At 51.8% G+C, this 22,574-nt stretch overlaps 1 protein-coding gene across 1 annotated transcript in view; it reads right to left on the bottom strand.

The window, feature by feature from the left end:
* Positions 1-22,574, bottom strand: part of MYBPC3 (myosin binding protein C3) — a 156,615-nt gene that overhangs the window by 36,356 nt on the left and 97,685 nt on the right. The window contains exons 17-24 of the mRNA XM_075326520.1: positions 20,221-20,386; positions 18,674-18,780; positions 18,220-18,249; positions 16,011-16,147; positions 7,340-7,405; positions 6,353-6,512; positions 6,135-6,239; positions 5,652-5,840 (exon numbers count right to left, since the gene is read on the bottom strand). Coding sequence (XP_075182635.1) covers positions 5,652-5,840; positions 6,135-6,239; positions 6,353-6,512; positions 7,340-7,405; positions 16,011-16,147; positions 18,220-18,249; positions 18,674-18,780; positions 20,221-20,386 — 960 coding nt within the window. The remainder of the gene's footprint in view (positions 1-5,651; positions 5,841-6,134; positions 6,240-6,352; positions 6,513-7,339; positions 7,406-16,010; positions 16,148-18,219; positions 18,250-18,673; positions 18,781-20,220; positions 20,387-22,574) is intronic.

Here is a 22,574-nt window from a genome sequence, read left to right as displayed (position 1 = left end):
TTCAGATGGAAAAACGGCCCTTGAGATAGCAAGTCTGGTCGGTCTGGTAGTGCCCACGGTTGGCCGACCGTGAGATGCCACAGATCCGGGTACCACGACCGCCTCGGCCAGTCTGGAGCGACGAGGATGACGCGGCGGCAGTCGGCCCTGATCTTGCGTAACACTCTGGGCAACAGTGCCAGCGGAGGAAACACATAAGGGAGCTGAAACTGCGACCAATCCTGAACTAAGGCGTCTGCCGCCAGAGCTCTGGGATCTTGAGACCGTGCCATGAACGTCGGTACCTTGTTGTTGTGCCGTGAAGCCATGAGGTCGACGTCCGGCACCCCCCAGCGGCAACAGATCTCCTGAAACACGTCCGGGTGAAGGGACCATTCCCCTGCGTCCATGCCCTGGCGACTGAGATAATCTGCTTCCCAGTTTTCCACGCCTGGAATGTGAACTGCAGAGATGGTGGAGGCCGTGGCTTCCACCCACAGCAGAATCCGCCGGACTTCCTGGAAGGCTTGCCGACTGCGTGTGCCGCCTTGGTGGTTGATGTATGCCACCGCTGTGGAATTGTCTGACTGAATTCTGATCTGCTTGCCTTCCAGCCACTGCTGGAACGCTTTCAGGGCAAGATACACTGCCCGTATTTCCAGAACATTGATCTGAAGCGAGGACTCTTGCTGGGTCCACGTACCCTGAGCCCTGTGGTGGAGAAAAACCGCTCCCCACCCTGACAGGCTCGCGTCCGTTGTGGCCACCTCCCAGGATGGGGGTAGGAAGGATTTCCCTTTCGATAATGAAGTGGGAAGAAGCCACCACCGAAGGGAAGCTTTGGTCGCCTGCGAGAGGGAGACGTTCCTGTCGAGGGACGTCGGCTTCCTGTCCCATTTGCGTAGGATGTCCCATTGAAGAGGACGCAGGTGAAACTGCGCGAAAGGAACTGCCTCCATTGCTGCCACCATCTTCCCCAGGAAGTGCATGAGGCGCCTCAAGGTGTGTGACCGACCTTGAAGGAGAGATTGTACCCCTGTCTGTAGTGACCGCTGCTTGAGCAGCGGAAGCTTCACTATCGCTGAGAGGGTATGAAACTCCATGCCAAGGTACGTCAGCGATTGGGCCGGTGTCAGATTTGACTTTGGAAAATTGATGATCCACCCGAAACTCTGGAGAGTCTCCAGGGTAGCGTCGAGGCTGTGTTGGCATGCCTCTAGAGAGGGTGCCTTGATCAACAGATCATCCAAGCACGGGATCACCGAGTGACCCTGAGAGTGGAGGACCGCTACTACAGTAGCCATAACCTTGGTGAAAACCCGTGGGGCTGTTGCCAGGCCGAACGGCAGTGCCACGAACTGCAGGTGTTCGTTTCCTATGGCGAAGCGCAAGAAGCGCTGGTGCTCTGGAGCAATCGGTACGTGGAGATAAGCATCTTTGATATCGATCGATGCAAGGAAATCTCCCTGGGACATTGAAGCGATGACGGAGCGGAGGGATTCCATCCGGAACCGCCTGGTCTTTACGTGTTTGTTGAGAAGTTTCAGGTCCAGGACAGGTCGGAAAGACCCGTCCTTCTTTGGGACCACAAACAAGTTGGAGTAAAAACCGTGGCCCTGTTGCTGAAGAGGAACAGGGACCACCACTCCTTCTGCCTTCAGAATGCCCAGCGCCTGCAGAAGAGCCTCGGCTCGCTCGGGAGGCGGGGATGACCTGAAGAATCGAGTCGGGGGACGAGAGGTGAACTCTATCTTGTAACCGTGAGACAGAATGTCTCTCACCCAACGGTCTTTTACCCGTGGCAGCCAGGTGTCGCAAAAGCGGGAGAGCCTGCCACCGACCGAGGATGCGGAGTGAGGATGCCGAAAGTCATGAGGAAGCCGCTTTGGTAGCGGCACCTCCGGTGGTCTGTTTAGGACGTGACTTAGACCGCCATGCATCAGAGTTCCTTTGATCTTTCTGAGGCCTTTTGGACGAGGAGAATTGGGACCTGCCCGCGCCCCGAAAGGACCGAAACTTCGACTGCCCCTTCCTCTGTTGGGGTATGGTCGGTTTGGGCTGGGGTAAGGATGTATCCTTTCCCTTGGATCGTTTGATGATTTCATCCAAACGCTCGCCAAACAATCGTTCGCCAGAAATTGGCAAACTGGTTAAGCGCTTTTTGGAAACAGAATCTGCCTTCCATTCCCGTAGCCACAAGGCACTGCGGAGTACCACCGAATTGGCGGCTGCAACCGCCGTACGGCTCGCAGAGTCCAGGACAGCATTAATAGCGTAAGACGCAAATGCCGACGTCTGAGTGGTTATGGACGCCACCTGTGGCGCGGAAGTGCGTGTGGCTGCGTCAATTTGCGCTTGACCTGCTGAGATAGCTTGTAGCGCCCATACGGCTGCGAATGCTGGGGCAAAAGAAGCGCCGATAGCTTCATAGATGGATTTCAACCAGAGCTCCATCTGTCTGTCAGTGGCATCTTTGAGTGAAGCCCCATCTTCCACTGCAAGTATGGATCTAGCCGCCAGTCTGGAGATTGGAGGATCCACTTTGGGACACTGAGTCCAACCCTTGACCACGTCAGGGGGAAAGGGATAACGTGTATCCTTAAGGCGCTTAGAAAAACGCTTATCTGGACAAGCATGGTGATTCTGGACTGCCTCTCTGAAATCAGAGTGGTCCAGAAACATACTCGGTGTACGCTTGGGAAACCTGAAACGGACTTTCTCCTGCTGTGAAGCTGACTCCTCCACCGGAGGAGCTGAGGGAGAAATATCCAACATACGATTGATGGACGCAATAAGGTCGTTCACTATGGCGTCCCCGTCCGGAGTATCAAGATTGAGAGCGGCCTCAGGATCAGAATCCTGATCAGCTACCTCCGCGTCATCAACCAGAGATTCCCCTCGCTGAGACCCTGAACAATATGATGATGTCGAGGGAAAATCTAAGCGAGCTCGCTTAGTCGGTCTGGGGCTGGGGTCTGTGTCAGAACCCTCAGCTTGGGATTCATGAGATACCCCGGGAGGACATTGTTGGTCCAGCTGAGGTGGGCCAGGGAACAAAGATTCAACAGAGTCCCTGTGCTGAGATACCGGCCTGGACTGCAAGGCTTCTAGTATCTTAGCCATAGTCTCAGAGAGTGTTGCAAACTCCGTCCCCGTCACCTGGACAGTGTCAGCAGGTGGCTCCCCCTGGGCCCCCCTAGCAGAGGCTCTGGCTGAGTAAGTGCCACAGGGGCCGAACAGTGCACACAATGAGGGTCAGTGGAACCTGCCGGTAGCGGGGTCGTACATGCGGCGCAGGCAACATAATAAGCCTGTGTTTTGGCACCCCTGCCTTTCGTGGGCGCCATGCTATTATCTTCCCTGAGCAACACAATAGGGTATATAGCCAGAAATCAACTGTGCACTATACAGTGTAAAATAAACATATAATGTTACACTACTGCACAATGGGGCTAGCACCACAGGTGCTGCTTACCACCCGCTTAAAGCGGTTGTGAGGCCACCAGAGTCCCTGCCTGGGTCTCCCAGATTTTGTCCCCCTCTGCAGCGTCCGAGGAGCTGACAGGAATGCGTCCTGAGGAGAGGAGGGAGCCGTGGGCGTGACCTAGAAAGAGCGGGAACTGGTGCCTGCACTGTGCACAGTGAGGGGAGTGGAGTATGCAAAGCATGCTCCAGCCCTCAGTGCTGCTCGTTCTGTGCAGCGTCCCGCCCTTCCCCTGCCTGTCAGGGCTGTGGGCGGGAGGAAAGGAAACTAGGCCGCAAAAAGCCGGGGACTCTAGTAATAAACGCGGCCGCCGTAAAAGCGCGGCCGGCGTGGAAGTCCCCGGCGCACTACTAGTCCCAGCCGCGCCGCAGTGTTTCCATGGCAGCAGCGGTCAGTGCGGCAGTCCCTATACATAAACACACTCAGCAACGCTGAGTGTGTAATGGCACATATTAACCCGGTCAGCGCCGCGGTCCCCGGTGCACTAGCACACCCAGCAAAGCTGGAGTGTTGCTGTGCGCGGTCCCTACGGGGACACAGAGTACCTCCAAGTAGCAGGGCCATGTCCCTGAACGATACCCGGCTCCTATCCAGCAGGCTCCACAGGAGTTGTGGATGAAGCCCGGTCTCAGTGCCTGGAGACCGATAAGATCCCACTTCACCCAGAGCCCTAAGGGGGATGGGGAAGGAAAAACAGCATGTGGGCTCCAGCCGCCGTACCCGCAATGGATACCTCAACCTTAACAACACCGCCGACAAAAGTGGGGTGAGAAGGGAGCATGCTGGGGGCCCTATATGGGCCCACTTTTCTTCCATCCGACCTAGTCAGCAGCTGCTGCTGACTAATCTGTGGAGCTGTGCTGTGCGTGTCTGACCTCCTTCGCACAAAGCAAAAAACTGAGCAGCCCGTGGGAGCACGGGGGGTGTATTGGCAGAAGGGGAGGGGCCTAACACTTTTAAGTGTAGTACTTTGTGCGGCCTCCGGAGGCATAGCCTATACACCCAATTGTCTGGGTCTCCCAATAGAGCGAAAAAGAAAAGTGGCGCACGTTTTACGCCATATTCCGTGACCCGTAGTGTTCTCATTTTTCGGGATCTATGGCTCAGTGACGGCTTATTTTTTGCGTCTCGAGCTGACGTTTTTAACGGTACCATTTTTGCGCAGATGCTACGTTTTGATCGCCTGTTATTGCATTTTGCGTAAAAGTTGTGGCGACAAAAAAACGTCGTTTTGGCGTTTGGAATTTTTTTGCCGCTACGCCGTTTACTGATCAGATTAATTGATTTTATATTTTGATAGATCGGGCGTTTCTGAAAGCGGCGATACCAAAAGTGTGTATATTTTTTATTTTTTTAACCCTTTAATTTTCAATGGGGCGAATGGGGGGTGATTTGAACTTTTAGGTTTTTTTTGTTTTTTTTTAATTTTTTAAAACTTTTTTTTTAACTTTTTTTTTTATTTTACTAGTCCCCCTAGGGGGCTATTGCGATCAGCAATCCGATCGCTATTATCTATCTGCTGATCACAGCTACAAGGCTGTAAACAGCAGATACGCTCTCTTTCTCTTTTGCTGTGCCCCGGGCACAGCGAAAGTGAAAGCAAGTCATGTGTAGTACTGGAGTCATCATATGACCCTGTGCTACCATGACAACTATCGGAAGTCACGTGATCGCGTCACGTGACTTCCGGTATCGGGCGGTAAGTAAAACTTTACTGCGATTCACGCTTAGAATGGCACTGTCACGTATTGACAGCGCCATTTAAGGGGTTAATCGGCACGAGCAGATAACGATTCTGCTCGTGCCTAGCAGGCACACATCTCAGCTGTGAAAATCAGCATGATGCTGCCGGCAGACCGCGGGCAGTAACATTATGACATTTAGGACGTAATTTTACTGCCCGCTGTCGTTAAGGGGTTAAACTGGACGGTACAAGAGAGGGTCTGAAATAAGAAAACTGCATATCGGGTGATCTTCTGCTCAATCACTTGCCCCTTGGGTTTATTATTGATGGGATGATCATAAATAATCTCTTGGATCTAATTGATGATAGGTCTAGCTTGCTCTATGATCACAAAGCAATTAAAAATGGAGGTGACACGTTCTGTGACCCTGGAGGGCGGACCTCAGACGCGTGGCCCCGAGAAGCCCCAAACCCTGGATATATGATATATTGAGTACAACCTACCAATGGGCATGAAGGGCTGGGACGTCTGGCTGGGGCGAGACATGCCAATGACATTGACAGCGTAGATCCTCATCTCGTAGATCACGCCTTCAATCATTCGCTTAGACTCGAAGGTCAGCTCCTTCACCAGGTCGTAGTTCAGCCGCATCCAGCGGTAACTCTTCTTCTTCTTCCTCTCCAGGATGTAACCTGCGGGGGCCAGAGATACAAAGAGTTAACATGGTATTATGGTAACAACAAGGATAGGTGGTAACTACTATTTCATCCGGGGTCTGACCAGTAACCCCCACACTGATGGTGTCCCCGGTATAAATATTCGGTGGTCATGGAGGTGCATTGCCGCTCACTTCAATCTCTATGGAGCTGCAGGAGATAGATTTATATACTGCATGAATATTACTATTACATGGATGCAGCAATCAGCATTGATACACCCATGTGTTATAGGAGTACTGAGGACGGTCCTGTCTGATCGTCACTCACCCGTGATCGGCATGCCGCCGTTATACTTTGGTGCCTCCCATTGAACGGTGCAGTAATCTTCTCCAATGTTCAGGATCTTGGGGGCCTCGGGGGGATCTGGTACCTCTGTAAGAAAAAGAAAAGTGAGAAGTTGGATTGGATCCAAAGCGTGTATGGCAGGTGTAATGATTGTTTGATGTGTGTTCCCCTTCTGTCCGGCCATGCACATGGTCTCTTACCAATAACCTTCACGTTAATGGTGGCCTTGTCCTCTCCGGCTGGATTCTTCACCAGGACGGTGTATGAGCCCTCGTCTGACTTCTCTGCCCCCTCAATGATGAACACACAGTGGTCCGGGTGGCTTTCTACATGGACTCTGCCGTCAGCTCCTGAAATGAGCTAAAGTGCAAGACTATTATTCTACACATCATGGAGATCATAGAAGCGACTGCAGATCTTCTGCCCGGAGGATTGGAGACAGAAGTGAATGACATGCACCGAGGCAGAAGACACTTGTTATACTTTGTCTATTATCTATCGATCTATCTGACATTTAAAGTTTAAAGGGGTTTTCCACCCTTGGACGAGCTGTCGACCAGCGGTGCAGCTTACCGAATACCAACCGTGTGTCAGGTTTGTGTAATATCACATGCTGTAGTATTCGGCAAGCTGCAGTGTTAGCCGGAACCATGCACAATCTGTCTGTGCCCACCAGCCACAACTAGGTGGCCTTGTTTTGATAAGGCCCTGAATCTATGGACCATGCCTTTCCTGTTGGGCACACACAAATCTATGTATATGCAAACAAAGAGGTTTGCAGGACCCTGGTCCAGTGGCAATGACGGCAATCCACGGCCACCAGTCTGTGCCCTGAGACGCTCCTGCTAAGTACAGGAATCCCCAGCTCCCTTTTTGGTGAGTCCTCCCGACTTTACATCAGGCCTGCGTCGCCCCACATCGATGTCCTCCTGCCATGACAGTTAAGCTGGGGATGCCGGCAATTAGTAGCTACACAGGGCTCTGGTCTGGTGACAACATACTACCAACACGTCAGGTGGACCAGGGTCCTATGAACAGTCTAGCACATGTCTATGTATCCGTCTATCTGTGCAGTCTCACACCATTATCAGTGAGGTGAGTGGTTGGTGATCACACAATGGACATCTCACACGTGATATCAGTAATTGTGCACATTCCAGGACATCGAGGGCAGGGTGCCCACTTACATCCCCATCGTCGTCGGCCTCCTCCCCTGGCTCGGGGTGAGTCGTTACAGTGCTCTGCCCAATGACCTGATATTGGGAAATAAAGCTGAGACTAAAGGAGGAGCAAAGATGGAGGGAGCGGGTGATGGAGGGAGCGGGTGATGGGGGGAGCTGGTGATGGGGGGAGCGGGTGATGGGGGGAGCGGGTGATGGGGGGAGCGGGTGATGGGGGGAGCGGGTGATGGGGGGAGCTGGTGATGGGGGGAGCTGGTGATGGGGGGAGCTGGTGATGGGGGAGCGGGTGATGGAGGAGCGGGTGATGGAGGGAGCAGGTGATGGGGGGAGCGGGTGATGGGGGGAGCGGGTGATGGGGGGAGCGGGTGATGGGGGGAGTCGGTGATTGAGGAAGCGGGTGATGGGGGGAGCGGGTGATGGAGGGAGCGGGGGATGGAGGGAGCGGGTGATGGGGGAGCGGGTGATGGGGGGAGCGGGTGATGGGGGGAGCGGGTGATGGGGGGAGCGGGTGATGGTGGGAGCGGGTGATGGTGGGAGCGGGTGATGTGGGGAGCGGGTGATGGGGCTGACATGGTGCGATCAGAGCAAAAGTGAAAAACCACAAGGATCAGTAGTAAATGGTCAACAGTCTGGTGTCCGGGACGTTCTGCACTCGCCTGTGCTGGTGACGTTTGTGGATGGTCCCAGATGAGTAACATACCTGCCAACGTTTGGAGGGGGTGGTGCTGGCGAAGTGTCCAACCAAATATGTAAAGCCTCGAACCCTTTTACAGATCACAATCCTTCCTCAGAACCTGCATCTGGATGTCAGGAAGTCATCTGCGGCCTTCTCTTATTCCAGACATTCCAGCAGTTGGCCTGCGCCCCAATGCAAAATGTGTACCTTCGGCCCAATGCAAAATCTGTACCTGAGCCCCTCTGCAAAATCTGTACCTGGGCCCCAATGCAAAATCTGTACCTGGGCCCCAATGCAAAATCTGTACCTGGGCCCCAATGCAAAATCTGTACCTGGGCCCCAATGCAAAATCTGTACCTGGGCCCCAATGCAAAATCTGTGCCTGGGCCCCAATGTAAAATCTGTACCTGGGCCCCAATGCAAAATCTGTACCTGGGCCCCAATGCAAAATCCGTACCTGGGCCCCAATGCAAAATCTGTACCTGGGCCCCAATGCAAAATCCGTACCTGGGCCCCAATGCAAAATCCGTACCTGGGCCCCAATGCAAAATCTGTGCCTGGGCCCCAATGCAAAATCTGTACCTGGGCCCCAATGCAAAATCTGTACCTGGGCCCCAATGCAAAATCTGTACCTGGGCCACCATGCAAAATCTGTACCTGGGCCACCATGCAAAATCTGTACCTGGGCCCCCACCTACCATGTGACATCGGTAACACTGGTGTCTTTCTATGTGGTAAGAGATATGTCTAGGCCCCCAGGATCCCCGTACAACCGCACCCTCTCCACATGTCCTAATGCTTCATCTCTGGAAGGAGGAATTGTTAGATGGAGATCTAGCACCCCTCCGCTGTAACCACTGCTAACCACTAATAGTCCTGCCAATCCCAGTCCCATGTTACTGGTCTTATTGGTTGATCTATAAATCTAGTTTGTAGATTCAGAGCTGAGAGGTCACATTTCAGGTCTTTTATTCCTGGCGATTGGTGGGAGCCCTAATTCACAGCCAGGAGATTCAGAGAAGGTTGGGCAGAGGGGTATTCGAAAACTACACAGTTGGTAAATAAGTCACCCATGTTCTTTCATCTCTCTCTATCATATTAAAGGGTTGTCTGCTTTAGGCCCCCTTCACACGTCAGTGATTCTGGTACGTATGTTGCAATTTGTATACGTATCAGAATCACGGACATACGCAGACCCATTAAAATCAATGGGTCTGCGCACACATCAGTGATTTCTCACTTACCGTTTTCTGTGTGGCGCACACGCATGTCCTTGTGCTCTGCACCGACACAAATCCGTTTTGTTTGGCATCACTGATGTCCCATGGACCACACATAGTGTGATCCATGAAACGCATACCAGAAAAACACGTGCATTTAAAATAAAAAGCTTTTTAAACTCCGTCTCCAGCAATGCTGTCTTCAGCCGCTGCTGTCTCTGCTTCCAGACCGGTTAATTATACTCATGCATATGCACTGCACAGCTGACCCGGAAGTAACTGCAGAGGAGAGACAGCGGCAGCCGGACACAGCATCACGGGAGACCTCAGCACAATGGACAGCCATCTGATGCCTGAATCGCAGGAGGAGGATGTTGAGAGTGAGGGATGGCGACTTGGGGTTTTTGGTCCAAAATTTCCTCAAGGGCCCCTCAGACCCTGGTTAAGCCTCCCCTTTATTGCATTAATATGCATTTCTTCGGCGCTCCATTGGGAGACCCAGACGATTGGGTGTATAGCACTGCCTCCGGAGGCCACACAAAGCAATTACACTAAAAAGTGTAAGGCCCCTCCCCTTCTGGCTATACACCCCCAGTGGGATCACTGGCTCACCAGTTTTCTGCTTTGTGCGAAGGAGGTCAGACATCCACGCATAGCTCCACTGTTTAGTCAGCAGTAGCTGCTGACTATATCGGATGGAAGAAAAGAGGGCCCATACTAGGGCCCCCAGCATGCTCCCTTCTTACCCCACTTGTGGTTTGTAAGGTTGAGGTACCCATTGCGGGTACAGAGGCTGGAGCCCACATGCTGCTTTCCTTCCCCATCCCCCTGAGGGGCTCTGAGGAAGTGGGATCTTACCGGCCTCCAAGCCCTGAGGCCGGGCTCCGTCCACAGACCCATTGAACCTGCTGGATAAGGAGCCGGGGTACCGTTCAGGGACAAGGCCCTGCAACTTTCAGGTACTCTGTGTCCCCGTACAGACAGGCACGCACACGCCAGACTTGCTGGGTGTGTTAGTGCGCCGGGGACAGTAGCGCTCCACGCTGGGCTTGGATCACAGCAGCTTAGCTGTGTGGATTCATGTGCTGGGAACTACCGCGCCGGCCACTCTCGGAGCGGCGGCGCGGCTGGGACTTGTAGTGCGCCGGGGACTTAGCGCCGACCGCGCTTTTACGGCGGCGGCGCTTATAAATTTAGTCCCCGGCTTTTGCGGCCTAGCTCCGCTTCGTTCCCGCCCCCTCCCTGTCAATCAGGGAATGGGACAGACGCTGTGCAATCGTCAGCGCCGAGGGCTGGAGCCTTATTTACATGCTCCAGCCCTCTCACTAGGCACAGTGGGACGCAGGTTTCCCGCTTTTGGTCTGAGCACGCCCAGGGCCCGCCCCCCCCTCCACAGGACGCCGGCAGCCATTCCTGCATGCAGTCTGGCTGGAGGACGGACACAGGCTCTGGGAGACCCAGACTAGGGATTTCTGGCGACCACACACCCGCGTTTAGCGGGCGGTAAGCAGCACATTAGTGCTGGCCCCACTAGTGCCACAGTGTGTATTGGTGTACTTTTTCCTGTACCAGATATATATATATATATACTGCACTGTACGGTCGCTTCTTGGCTGTATACCCCTATATTGCTCTGAGGAGACAGCAACATGTCATCCACAAAACGCAAGGGTGCCAAGGCACGGGCTGTATACTCTGCTTGTACAGCATGTGGGGCTAATCTACAAGCAGGCTCCAACGACCCTCATTGTGTGCAATGTTCAGTCCCAGTGGCACTTCGTCAGCCAGAGCATATGGTGGTGGTAGCCCAGGCAGAGGCGCCTGTGAACCCTGCCCCGGTGACGGGGACAGAATTTGCAGTCTTTGCTGATAAAATGTCTGTGACTATGACAAAAATCCTGGAGACCTTGCAGTCCAGGCCAGTGGCTCAGACCATGGACTCTGCTGTGGCTATGTTCCCAGGTCCCCCTCAGTTGGAACTAATCCGTACTTCGAGGGGGTCCCAGGCATCACAGGCTGAGGGCTCTGATTCTGATGACAGTCCCAGGCCGCCTAAGCGAGCTCGCTGGGAGAGACCCTCCACGTCATCACGCGGGTCAGGGTCTCAGCGAGAAGGGTCTCTATATGATGAGACAGAGGTGGGTGATCAGTAGTCTGGTCCTGACACCGCACTCAATTTGGATACGCCAGATGGTGACGCCATGGTAAACGACCTTATAGCGGCCATCAATAGGCTGTTGGATATTTCTCCACCAGCTCCTTCAGCAGAGGAGGCAGCTGCCCAGCAGGAGAAATTCCATTTCCTGTATCCCAAGCGTAAATTGAGTACTTTTCTGGACCACTCTGACTTCAGAGAATCAATCCAGAAACATCATGCTTATCCGGACAAGCGTTTTTCCAAACGTCTTAAGGATACACGTTATCCCTTTCCCCCTGACGTGGTCAAGCGCTGGACCCAGTGTCCAAAAGTGGACCCTCCAATATCCAGGCTTGCAGCTAGATCCATAGTTGCAGTGGAGGATGGGGCTTCACTTAAAGATGCCAATGACAGACAGATGGACCTTTGGTTGAAATCTGTCTATGAAGCTATTGGCGCGTCGTTTGCTCCAGCATTCGCGGCCGTGTGGGCGCTCCAAGCTATTTCAGCTGGTCTGGCACAGGTGGACTCTTTCTTAAGTCCAGCAGTGCCGCAAGTGGCGTCCTTAACTACGCAAATGACTGCGTTTGCGACCTACGCTATCAATGCGGTACTAGACTCTACGAGCCGTACCTCAATGGCATCCGCCAACTCTGTAGTTTTGCGCAGAGCCTTGTGGTTAAAAGAATGGAAAGCAGATTCTGCTTCTAAAAAATGTTTAACCAGCTTGCCACTATCTGGAGACAGATTGTTTGGTGAGCAATTGGCGGAAATCATTAAACAGTCCAAAGGTAAGGACTCTTCCTTACCCCAGCCCAGATCAACCAAACCTCAACAGAGGAAGTGGCAGTCAAAGTTTCGGTCCTTTCGAGGCTCGGGCAAGTCCCAATTCTCCTCGTCCAAAGGGACTCAGAAAGAGCAAAGGAGCTCTGATTCCTGGCGGTCTCACTCACGCCCCAAGAAAGCAGCCGGAGGTACTGCTTCCAAGGCGGCTGCCTCATGACTTTCGGCCGCCTCCCTCCGCATCCTCGGTCGGTGGCAGGCTCTCCCGCTTTTGCGACATTTGGCTGCCACAGGTCAAAGACCAGTGGGTAACAGATATTTTGTCTCACGGGTACAGGATAGAGTTCAGTTCTCGTCCTCCGCCTCGGTTCTTCAGAACTTCCCCACATCCCGACCGAGCAGATGCCCTTCTGCAGGCGGTGCATTCTCTAAGAGCAGAAGGAGTGGTGGTCCCTGTTCCTCTTCGGGAACGAGGACAAGGTTTTTACTCCAATCTCTTTGTGGTGCCAAAAAAGGACGGCTCATTCCGTCCTGTTCTGGACCTGAAACTGCTCAACAAGCATGTGAACGCCAGGCGGTTCCGGATGGAATCCCTCCGCTCAGTCATTGCCTCAATGTCTCAAGGAGATTTCCTAGCATCAATAGACATCAAAGATGCTTATCTCCACGTGCCGATTGCTACAGAGCACCAACGCTTTCTACGCTTCGTGATAGGAGACGACCATCTTCAGTTCGTAGCTCTGCCATTTGGTCTGGCGACAGCCCCACGGGTGTTCACCAAGGTCATGGCGGCAGTGGTAGCAGTCTTGCACTCTCAGGGACACTCTGTGATCCCTTACTTGGACGATCTACTGGTCAAGGCACCCTCTCAGGAGGCATGCCAACTCAGCCTGAACGTTGCACTGGAGACTCTCCAGACGTTCGGGTGGATCATCAACTTCTCAAAGTCAAATCTGTTACCGACCCAATCACTGACGTATCTTGGCATGGAGTTTCATACTCTCTCAGCGATAGTGAAGCTTCCGCTGGACAAGCAGCGGTCACTACAGACGGGGGTGCAGGCTCTCCTTCAAAGTCAGTCGCACTCCTTAAGACGCCTCATGCACTTCCTCGGGAAGATGGTGGCGGCAATGGAGGCGGTTCCGTTTGCGCAGTTTCATCTGCGCCCACTTCAATGGGACATTCTCCGCCAATGGGACGGGAAGTCAACATCCCTGGACAGGAAAGTCTCCCTTTCCCAGACGGCCAAGGACTCTCTGCAGTGGTGGCTTCTTCCCACCTCATTATCACAGGGAAGATCCTTCCTACCACCGTCCTGGGCGGTGGTCACGACAGACGCGAGTCTGTCAGGGTGGGGAGCAGTTTTTCTCCACCACAGGGCTCAGGGTACGTGGTCTCAGCAGGAGTCCACCCTTCAGATCAATGTTCTGGAAATCAGAGCAGTGTATCTTGCCCTACTAGCCTTCCAGCAGTGGCTGGAAGGAAGGCAGATCCGAATTCAGTCGGACAACTCCACAGCGGTGGCATACATCAACCACCAAGGGGGGACACGCAGTCGGCAAGCCTTCCAGGAAGTCCGGCGGATTCTGATGTGGGTGGAAGCCACGGCCTCCACCATATCCGCAGTTCACATCCCCGGCGTAGAAAACTGGGAAGCAGACTTCCTCAGTCGCCAGGGCATGGACGCAGGGGAATGGTCCCTTCACCCGGACGTGTTTCAGGAAATCTGTCGCCGCTGGGGAAGGCCGGACGTCGACTTAATGGCGTCCCGGCACAACAACAAGGTCCCAACCTTCATGGCACGGTCTCGCGATCACAGAGCTCTGGCGGCAGACGCCTTAGTGCAAGATTGGTCGCAGTTCCGGCTCCCTTATGTGTTTCCACCTCTGGCACTCTTGCCCAGGGTGCTACGCAAGATCAGATCCGACTGCAGCCGCGTCATACTCGTCGCCCCAGACTGGCCACGGAGGGCGTGGTATCCGGATCTGTGGCATCTCACGGTCGGCCAACCGTGGGCACTACCAGACCGACCAGACTTGCTGTCCCAAGGGCCGTTTTTCCATCGGAATTCTGCGGCCCTGAACCTGACTGTGTGGCCATTGAGTCCTGGATCCTAGCGTCTTCAGGATTATCCCAAGGGGTCGTTGCCACCATGAGACAGGCTAGGAAGCCCACGTCCGCTAAGATCTACCACAGAACGTGGAGGATATTCTTATCCTGGTGCTCTGCTCAGGGAGTGTCTCCCTGGCCATTTGCATTGCCTACTTTTCTTTCTTTCCTGCAATCTGGGTTAGAAAAAGGTTTGTCGCTCGGCTCCCTTAAAGGGCAAGTCTCGGCGCTATCCGTCTTTTTTCAGAAGCGTCTAGCACGTCTTTCTAAGGTACGCACGTTCCTGCAGGGGGTTTGTCATATCGTACCCCCGTACAAGCGGCCGTTAGATCCATGGGATCTGAACAGGGTACTGGTTGCCCTCCAGAAGCCGCCCTTCGAGCCTCTGAGGGAGGTTTCACTTTCTAGACTATCACAGAAAGTGGCTTTTTTGGTAGCGATCACATCTCTTCGGAGAGTGTCTGAGCTAGCAGCGCTGTCATCCAAGGCTCCCTTCCTGGTCTTCCACCAGGACAAGGTAGTGCTGCGACCCATTCAGGAGTTTCTCCCGAAGGTGGTATCCTCTTTTCATCTTAATCAGGATATCTCTTTGCCTTCTTTTTGTCCTCATGCAGTTCATCGCTATGAGAAGGATTTACATTTGTTAGATCTGGTGAGAGCACTCAGAATCTACATTTCCCGCACGGCGCCCCTGCGCCGTTCGGATGCACTCTTTGTCCTTGTCGCTGGTAAGCGCAAAGGGTCGCAGGCTTCCAAGGCCACCCTGGCTCGATGGATCAAAGAACCAATTCTTGAAGCCTACCGTTCTGCTGGGCTTCCGGTTCCATCAGGGCTGAAGGCCCATTCTACCAGAGCCGTGGGTGCGTCCTGGGCACTACGACACCAGGCTACGGCTCAACAGGTGTGCCAGGCAGCTACCTGGTCGAGTCTGCACACTTTCACCAAACATTATCAGGTGCATACCTATGCTTCGGCGGACGCCAGCCTAGGTAGAAGAGTCCTGCAGGCGGCAGTTGCCTCCCCGTAGGGGAGGGCTGTCTTGCAACTCTAACATGAGGTATTTCTTTACCCACCCAGGGACAGCTTTTGGACGTCCCAATCGTCTGGGTCTCCCAATGGAGCGCCGAAGAAGAAGGGAATTTTGTTACTTACCGTAAATTCCTTTTCTTCTAGCTCCTATTGGGAGACCCAGCACCCGCCCTGTTGTCCTTCGGGATTTTTGGTTGTTTTTCGGGTACACATGTTGTTCATGTCGAATGGTTTTCAGTTCTCCGACGTTACGTCGGAGTGAATTTGTTTAAACCAGTTATTGGCTTTCCTCCTTCTTGCTTTTGCACTAAAACTGGTGAGCCAGTGATCCCACTGGGGGTGTATAGCCAGAAGGGGAGGGGCCTTACACTTTTTAGTGTAATTGCTTTGTGTGGCCTCCGGAGGCAGTGCTATACACCCAATCGTCTGGGTCTCCCAATAGGAGCTAGAAGAAAAGGAATTTACGGTAAGTAACAAAATTCCCTTCTTTATATGCGCCTGACATCTGGAGTTATCAGGGGGGGGTGTGGACTGGGACCCTCAATAATCACTTGGATAAAGAGGCTTGAATTATGCGGTCATGTCTGGATCTCCGATATTAGCCCAATCAGTAAAGGGCAACTCCATCCATATTTGCACTAATGCTGCCCCCTGTGGACAAGACCCTAAACAATAAGCAGAATTATAAAAAAAATGAGGAAGGACGATGCGTCCGCTTCTTACATTATCGCCCTTGCTCCATATCACCGTTGGTGCCGGATCTCCGGTGATGGGAACGTCAAGACGCAGTTTATTCCCAGCGACGACGATGATGGTGTCAGCGTTACCGGACATAGTATCCAACTTAATCTTTGGAGGCTCTGATAGGGATGAATGATCCAGATAAGACCCGAGAACACGACAACGGAGACTCGCAGATCACAGCAACATCAATCAGATAAAAGGGCCACGAGGAAAAAGGGAAAATATAACCCCCCCATAGAGATACATTGTGGCAGATCACATGGGCACGTGCGGTGTTAGTGTTACCGAATCTTGCATAAAGTTAGACGCCCACTTTAGGCCAAAAATATAGCTTCAACTTTGATTCCACCATTCTCACCAGAATTTGGTACATTATTTTATTTTTACCAAAATCAAGCAGAAAATATTCCCCATTGAATCCTTATCATATTTGAAGGTTTGCAAAAGTATTCAACTCCTTAACACTTAAGGCTGCTCTCACACCTCCGGTTTAGCAGAGCCGGCCAATCTGGCTCTAAAACATATGCAACGGATGCATTGACAAAACCGCATCCTTTGCATACGTTTTTTGACATGCGGCCTGTCCGTTTTTTGCCGCTTGCGGCAGGCTACTGAGCATGCGCAGTGGACAAAAACACATGCGGCGGCCGGATGCGGTGTTTGCCGCAGGACGCCGCATGCGGCATCCATAGGCATGCATTGCAAATTGCGCCGCATCGGCCGGATGCGGGTTTTTTTGCCGGACAAAAAACGTGTCAGGCAACGTTCCATCCGGCCGCCGCATCGGCTAAATCTGCCGCATGCGGCAAAAAACGGACAGAACGCAAGCCCATGCGGCACAATACGGCACTAATGTAAGTCTATGCAAAAAAAAACGCAACTGGGGGCAAAAAAAAAAACTGTTGCGTTTTTTCTGCAAAGTGCCGGATTGTGCCGCACAGGAAAAACCGGATGTCTGAAAGCAGCCTAAGGCTAAGTTCACATTTCCGTTGTTTTGCATCAGTCACATGCGTCGCTTGACGCATGTGACTGATGCGCTGTTCAACGCTGTACAACGGATGACAAAGAACAGAATTCTTTGTCGGATTCCGTTGTGTGCGGGGGGCGGAATTCTGGGGGGGGGGGGTAGCCGAGCGGGGCCGTGGCACTGAGGACGTCAGTGCCGCAGGGACTGCAGGACAGGTGAGTGTGTGAGTGTGTGTGTGTGTGTGTGTGTGTATACACATGCTGAATGCGGGAGGGGGCGGAGCCGAGCGGGGGGCGGGGCCAGGCGCTGAGGATGTCAGTGGCAGTGCTGCGGTCTGCATGGCTGGGGACAGGTGAGTGTATCTGTGAGTGAGTGTGTGTGCATGTATGTATGTGTGTGCACATGCGGAGTGCGGGAGGGGGCGGACGAGGGTGTCAATGGCAGTGCTTGTCTACATGGCTGGGGACAGGTGTGTGTGTGTGTGTGTACACACATGTGCGGAGTGCGGGAGGGGGCGGGGCCGAGCGGGGAAGTGTCGGCCTCCCTGCACACGTAACCAGACTAAATATTGGGTAGCAAAGCACCCGATATTTACCTTGGTTACCCGATATTTACCTTGGTTACCCGATATTTACCTTGGTTACGGGCCTACACCGCTTAGCGCTGGCTCCTTGCACCGTAACCAGGGTAAATATCGGGTAACCAACCAAAGCTGGTGACGTGTGCAGGGAGCCAGAGAGCATGCGCAGCGAAATCTGACGGATCTCGCTGCTCAAAAAAGTTACATGCTGCGTTCCTCCCGCCCGGCGGTCAGTCGTTCCACGACTGATCAGTCGGGCGGAGGGTGCAACGCAGCATCATCAGTCACAATCCTCTGCTCATACAAGTCTATGGGAGCAACGGAATCCGCTAAACGGATTCCGTTGTTTACAAGAGCAGCGGATTGTGACTGATACATTTTAGCGGAAATGTGAACTTAGCCTTACACAGTACAGTTTATTGCTAATTTGGCCTGTAAATGACACAATGACATGGAAAACTCCCCTTCAGTTCTGAATGGGAACTGCACCGAGGGATATTTTCACACCTCACATTTTTTTTACATAAAAGTCGCGAGCTGATATCCTCTATGAAGTGACAGGCGATGAAACCCCTGCATAGTAAGTACCCCGGTATCATCAGGACATAAACCTGATCAATCGCATGCACGGGACAACCTACCTTGTCTGGGAACAAAGTCAATTTTAATCTCTGCGGAAAGAAAGAAAAAAAAGTAGATTATCAGATGTAAATAATATTCAGGGCTGAGTGACATGGCGGCATCTACACCATTATACACTGGGTCTATGCACCAGCTATGACGTATTGGATGCGATTCACCACTAATTATTAATTGCCAGTAATTTCTAAATGAGTTAATTATTTCCAATAAAGTGGAACAATTTCCAGCGTCCAACATCCGATCTGTTCTATGTTCTGCTGTGAATAAAGCATTGCAATAACAGATTTATGAAGCATGGCAGGCTTGTTTTCTTTATATTTTACAAAATAGGTAAACTTTTTGGACATTGGGTTGTCCCTTGTAATGAAGATTTATCAAAACTTGAGTAATGTTAAAGTGGATCGTTGCCTATACAATCTACTGTAGCTCCATGACAATGGAAATGTAACTCACCCAAAAAGTGCAATTTTGCAGAAAGGTTGAAAGCAAATCCATTGGGAATGAAGGAATAGTCTCCTTCGTCGGACGGTATCACGTCGTCGATGGTCAGCTTGTGAACTCTGCAGAAATAAAATATATTGTGAAGGCGACTCCATGGTCAGAGGGATCCTCTTCTGCCACAATCTCACTGCAGTCTGGTCTCAGGAGCTGCGCTTCCATTTTACAACAGGCGAGAAGAAGCTGCAATCTGACTGTTTGGAAGCTACAGGTTAGTGTCTGGTCACACGAGTGCAAACTGAGAAAATTTCACATTGCACTCAGCCCCATGTAAGACAATGCTGCAGCTCAGATCTGCACGTTTTTCCTCTGCCCTAATAAGTCTGCGACTCTTGGATCTCTCACACCCATACAAGTCTATGGGTGCAAGTGAAACATTGGACTGCAGTCGGATGACATCCAAGTGCAGTGCAAGGAGATGAAAAGATCACTCCCACCCTCTCCTCCACAGCTGTGCTCCAATCGCAAGATCAGATCACAGTTGCATGACACTCAGCTCACGTTCGCAGCAAAGCGAAAGCCGAGGATCATTAGTATATCACATCGGATGCCATACACTACTGTGACTCCAGCCTAAAGGCCACGTCTCACTAAGCGACATCGCTGCTGAGTCACGGTTTTTGTGACGTAACAGCGATCTTGCTAGCGATGTCGCTGTGTGTAACCCTGCTGTCAGGTCACCGGTTGTTGCTGAATGTCCTGGACCATTTTTTGGTTGTTGCTCTCCCGCTGTGAAGCACACATCGCCGTGTTTGACAGCGAGAGAGCAACGATCTGAATGTGCAGGGAGCCGGCTTCTGAGGACACTGGTAACCAAGGTACACATCGGGTAACCAAGCAAAGCGCTATGCTTGGTTACCCTATATTTACCTTGGTTACCAGCGTCCGCAGCTTCTAGAAGCCGGCTCCCTGCTTTCTGCACACGTAGCCAAGGTACACATCGGGTAACTATAAGCAAAGCGCTTTGCTTAGTAACCCGATGTGTACTATGGTTACCAAGCACAGCGTCGTTACACGGGTCGCTGGTGGCTGATCTCTGATTGCTGTGGAGATCTGCCTTATTGACAGCTCACCAGCGACCATGTAGCGACGCTCCAGCGATCCCTGCCAGGTCAGATCGCTGGTGGGATCGCTGGAGCATCGCTAAGTGTGACGGTACCCTAACTGTCTGGTCACACAGACAGACAGCGCCCTCAAGTATATAAGTACACCCCTGTGCCGCCAAATTACAATGGAGCACAAAGGGAAAACTCCTGCAACTAAGTTAGTTTTAGTGAAAGTTTAAAAACATCCCATTTGCCGTGAATTATCAGGAAAATTAACCAGATAAATCTGTAACAAATTGTGGATTTTATTTACCAACTGCAGAGGATTGATGTGCAGCAAGTCGATGTGAATGTGCTATGAATGCTGGAATGCATGCCATTGTAATAGCACACGCAGGTATAAGGCGAGAAGCTGCTGCTGACACGACGCGGTTGAGCTTCGAGTGTAATGCTGACCTTCCAATGTGGGTGATTTTGATCCGGTCGTTGGGAACCACCTCTTTTCCATTCTTCACCCATATTCCCGTGACCGTCTCGTCTGATACCTCGCACTTGAATACAGCCTGCTCCTTGGCCTTCACCGTTAGGTCAGCGACACCTTGCAGAATTTCCAACTGTTTTTCTGGAGAGAGGAATTGACATTGTATACATATATCCCTGTAAAGTTGGTTAAAGGGCAATTCCACAAAATAAAAAGGTGAGAATTGTGTGACAGTAATCCATCGGTAAAATGCTATTATCATGCCTGCATTTGTCGCAGCTTTTTCTGACACACAGCCCCAAATCCTCTGCATATTGAATGTAAATATTTCCTGCAGCCTCCACCAGAGGGCGCTCACTGTATACTGCCTCATTACTTGCCCTTTCACGCTATGGATAATTTATATTTTCACAATATTCTAGCATGTATTTTCAAAATTGCCGTCTCCAAGAGTTCCAACATGGCAGCCACGCGGCTTTCAGTGGGCCCTCAGCTGCCTTGGTGGCCTATTAGCACCCAACGATTGCCATACGAGGGATATGGGAGGTAATAGGTGCCTAGAATGCCATTTCCGTGGCGTAAATGCTAGCTTGACATTGCAATTTAAGGGGTTAATTGCAGCAATTGGAGCTGGAGGTCTATCTGCTGTGCCAGGTAAATGTCAGCTCCTGAGTCCACTCCATACACCTGACACACGCTATACATTTATGGCAGGTGCCGGGAAGTGCTTAAAGGGGTTGTCTGGATACACAAAATGACCTTTTTAATATATTCGCTAATCCCCCTAACGAGTGATGGTATATGGTAGCATATTGCCCAATCCCTTTCACCTACATGATTATCAATGGGCCCAAATCGGACCCTTCATCCCTGTGTGACCAGTGAGGCATTGACAGGTGTGGGAGGAGGTTAGTACAGCTGTCACAATACATCACACCTGGGATCACACGACCATCTCCTCTACACTGGGGCATCTTTACTAATAAAAACTGATAAGCGCTTTATTTTTATAAAAGAAAGCAGTGTGTCTTTTGTGCCCCAAAACAATGCCTTTAAGTGCAATGTATCAGTATACAACCAGCTCCTGGGCTCCCTCTAGTGGTGACTGCAGGTAGCATGTAAAATATAAGATCTGTGCCTATGCAGGGGATTTGGAGCTCTGTGTCAGAAAGAGGGAGCTCGGACCGCAGTACCACAATCTGGGTTGTCATCCATCCACTAATTCCAGGACAGTCCATAACAATACAGCAGTTTTTGCCCTGTCCATAAAAACATTTAGGGTGATTTTTTGATAAGCCATCCAGAAAGAATAAAAGTCAAGTTGGCAACGATATTAAGAGAATAATCTGTGCAGAATTGTGCAGACATTTACTTATTTTATCCATCGCACCTCATCCCCAACATCACCGCAGTCCTCATCCCAGCCCTAACCCATCTCTTCAACCTATCACTAGCAAGTGGTGTATTCCCTTCATGCTTTAAACATGCCTCTATTACACCCATCCTCAAAAAGCCCTCCCTTGACCCATCCTCTGTGTCAAACTATCGCCCCATATCCCTTCTCCCCTACGCCTCAAAACTACTGGAACAGCATGTCCATCTTGAATTGTCCTCATACCTCTCCTCCTGCTCCCTCTTTGACCGGCTTCAATCTGGCTTCCGACCACATCATTCTACCGAAACTGCCCTAACCAAAGTCACCAATGATCTACTAACCGCCAAAGCCAAGCGACACTACTCTGTCCTCCTCCTCCTGGACCTGTCCTCTGCCTTCGACACAGTAGACCATTCCCTCCTACTACAGATTCTCTCATCTCTGGGCATCACAGACTTGGCCCTATCCTGGATCTCCTCATACCTAACCGACCGAACTTTCAGCGTCTCCCATTCTCACACCACTTCCTCATCTCGCCCCCTATCTGTCGGTGTCCCCCAAGGCTCAGTTCTTGGACCCCTGCTGTTCTCCATCTATACCTTCGGCTTGGGACAGCTCATAGAGTCCCACGGCTTCCAGTATCATCTCTATGCCGATGACACACAGATCTACCTCTCTGGACCTGACATTACCTCCCTACTAACCAAAATTCCACAATGTCTGTCTGCTATTTCATCCTTCTTCTCGGCGCGATTCCTAAAACTTAACATGGACAAAACAGAGTTTATTGTCTTTCCTCCTCCTCACTCATCTCCTCCAACAAGCCTTTCCATCACACTTGATGGTTGCTCACTCTCCCCAGTCTCACAAGCTCGTTGCCTTGGAGTGACCCTCGACTCTGCTCTATCCTTCAAGCCACACATCCAAGCCCTCTTCACCTCATGCCGATTACAA

Source organism: Anomaloglossus baeobatrachus, chromosome 10 (genome assembly GCF_048569485.1).
Source record: "Anomaloglossus baeobatrachus isolate aAnoBae1 chromosome 10, aAnoBae1.hap1, whole genome shotgun sequence".
Taxonomy (NCBI): Eukaryota; Metazoa; Chordata; class Amphibia; order Anura; family Aromobatidae; genus Anomaloglossus; species Anomaloglossus baeobatrachus.
This window is presented reverse-complemented; position numbering and strand designations above follow the sequence as displayed.